This window comes from Nansenia antarctica, assembly GCF_963989245.1.
Source record: "Nansenia antarctica genome assembly, chromosome: 7".
Classification (NCBI taxonomy): domain Eukaryota; kingdom Metazoa; phylum Chordata; class Actinopteri; order Argentiniformes; family Microstomatidae; genus Nansenia; species Nansenia antarctica.
In genome coordinates this window covers 2,164,525-2,167,024 of record NC_137677.1, presented here as the reverse complement: position 1 = coordinate 2,167,024, position 2,500 = coordinate 2,164,525, and the positions used below count along the sequence as shown (strand labels likewise).

The 2,500-nt window shown below is 48.2% G+C and overlaps 1 protein-coding gene across 1 annotated transcript in view; it reads left to right on the top strand.

The window, feature by feature from the left end:
• The window catches only part of herc2 (HECT and RLD domain containing E3 ubiquitin protein ligase 2), a 102,147-nt gene that overhangs the window by 48,929 nt on the left and 50,718 nt on the right, over window positions 1-2,500 (top strand). Inside the window, exons 36-37 of the mRNA XM_080535446.1 lie at window positions 1,061-1,248; window positions 1,948-2,140. Of these exons, the coding sequence (XP_080391572.1) occupies window positions 1,061-1,248; window positions 1,948-2,140 (381 nt within the window). The remainder of the gene's footprint in view (window positions 1-1,060; window positions 1,249-1,947; window positions 2,141-2,500) is intronic.

Genomic DNA, 2,500 nt, shown 5'->3' with positions numbered 1-2,500 from the left:
CACAGGCCTTCAGTAGAACACTCACACACACACACACACACACACACACACACACACACACACACACTCAGGCCTTCAGTAGAACACTCACACACACACACACACACACACACACACACACACACACACACACACACAGGCCTTCAGTAGAACACTCACACACACACACACACACACAGGCCTTTAGTAGAACACTCACACACACACACAGGCCTTCCGTAGAACACTCACACACACACACACACACACACTCACACACACACACAGGCCTTCCGTAGAACACTCACACACACACACAGGCCTTCAGTAGAACACACACACACACACAGGCCTTCAGTAGAACACACACACACACACACACACACACACAGGCCTTCCGTAGAACACTCACACACACACAGGCCTTCAGTAGAACACACACACACACACACAGGCCTTCAGTAGAACACACTCACACACACACACACACACACACACACAGGCCTTCAGTAGAACACACACACACACACACACACACACACACACACACACTCAGGCCTTCAGTAGAACACTCACACACACACTCACAGGGGGAGATGTACTCCCATGTATTAGCACTGCTCTACCATTGGGTGTATTAACGAAATGACTTTGTTGATACATTTACATTTACATTTACATTTTTGGCATCTAGCAGACGCCTTATTCCAAAGCGACTTACAATCAATACATTTGACTAAGCAAGTGAATCATCAATCCACCAGTCGTAGCAGGAAGAGTAATCTAGCTCAGGCCCGGGGCCATTGGCAGTCTCAGTGGTAGAAGTAATCACCATCTTCTGAACCTAGACTTTTTATTTGTATTTTTATTATTTAGACACTGGAATAGACGTTTTTAGGGGACACAGTAGAGGGGGGGCAGTAGATGTCTCAGGAGGAGCAGTTAAGGTGTAACCTGAAGAGATGAGTCTTGAGTACAATAAGCACACGTTACGTACCTTCTATACAGTTAGTAGTAGTACAATTCTTTAGGGGTTGTTGCAGATGTGTTAATGCTTCTGTGGTGCTGCGGTGTGTTCCAGGACCCAGTACAGACAGCGCTGAGGAGGAGCTGGGCCCCGGGGGTCACGGGGGCTCGGCCACGGTGCTGGAGGAGAGCAGGAAGGAGACGGCGCCGGCCCCCCTGCCCGCCTCCGGACCAGAGCTGGCGGCCATGATGAAGATCGGCACGCGGGTCATGAGGGGACTGGACTGGAAATGGGGAGATCAGGTGACTTAACTAAACGACTGATGATGATGATGATGATGATGATGATGATGGTGGTGATGATGATGATGATGGTGGTGGTGGCGATGATGATGATGATAATAATAATAATAACTTTATTTGTATAGCGCTTTTCCTGCAAACGTTGCAGCTCAAAGTGCTTTAATCATTATATAATCTTAATTTAATTATTTAGTCATTTAAAGGCAATATTAAAAAGATGGGTTTTTAGTCTTGACTTGAACATATTTGCTGAGGTTGCATCCCTAATGTAAACTGGCAGTGCATTCCACAATCTGGGTGCATAAAATGAGAATGCAGCCTCACCAAATCTCTTCTTTTGTACATGTGGTACACAGAGAAAACCATCATCATCATCATGGTGATGGTGATGATGATGATGATGATGATGATGATTCACAAAAAAAAATGCACATGGAGAAGATGGTTTGCAATTTCTGGCACCTGTTGCCAAAACGCATTGGTTTTTATTTTATTTATACAGGAAAAAAATCCTCGTATCGCCGATAATAATCTTTGCATTGACACCGTGTGTGTGTGTGTGTGTGTGTGTGTGTGTCTGTGTCTGTGTCTGTGTGTGTGCGTGTGCGTGTGCGCATGCGTGCGTGTGCGTGTGTGTGTGTCTGTGTGTCTGTGCGTGCGCGTGTGCGTGCGCGTGCGCGTGTGCGTGTGTGTGTGTAGGACGGTCCAGCGCCTGGTCTGGGCCGGGTCATCGGGGAGCTGGGGGAGGACGGGTGGATCCGGGTCCAGTGGGACACCAGCAGCACCAACTCCTACAGGATGGGGAAGGAGGGCAAGTACGACCTGAAGCTGGCCGAGCCCCCCCCCGCCACGCTGCCCGCCGCCGAGGACTCGGACACAGAGGACGACACGGGTCAGTACCCAGGATGCACCGCTCTGGTCTGACCCAGAGGAAGGGCAAAGACACACCTTTTTGGCAGTTTGTTACAGTGTTAGTTTTGGCGGGCTTTTTAGTCACTTAGTCTTTGGTGTTTAGATGAAGATGCACACCAGTTCTAGTCACACCAAGTCACCTCCATTTCTCTTAGTTCCAGTCCAGTTCCAGTTGATGAAAACTGAAAACATTCCAGTGCAGTCTCAGTCCACAAGAACCCCAAAACATTTTAGTCGAGTTTTCGTCGCTGACTACTGAACTGAAACTGCACTGGAATGTTTTCAGTTTTCATCAACTGGAACTGGACTGGAACTAAGAAACATGGAGGTGACTTGGTGT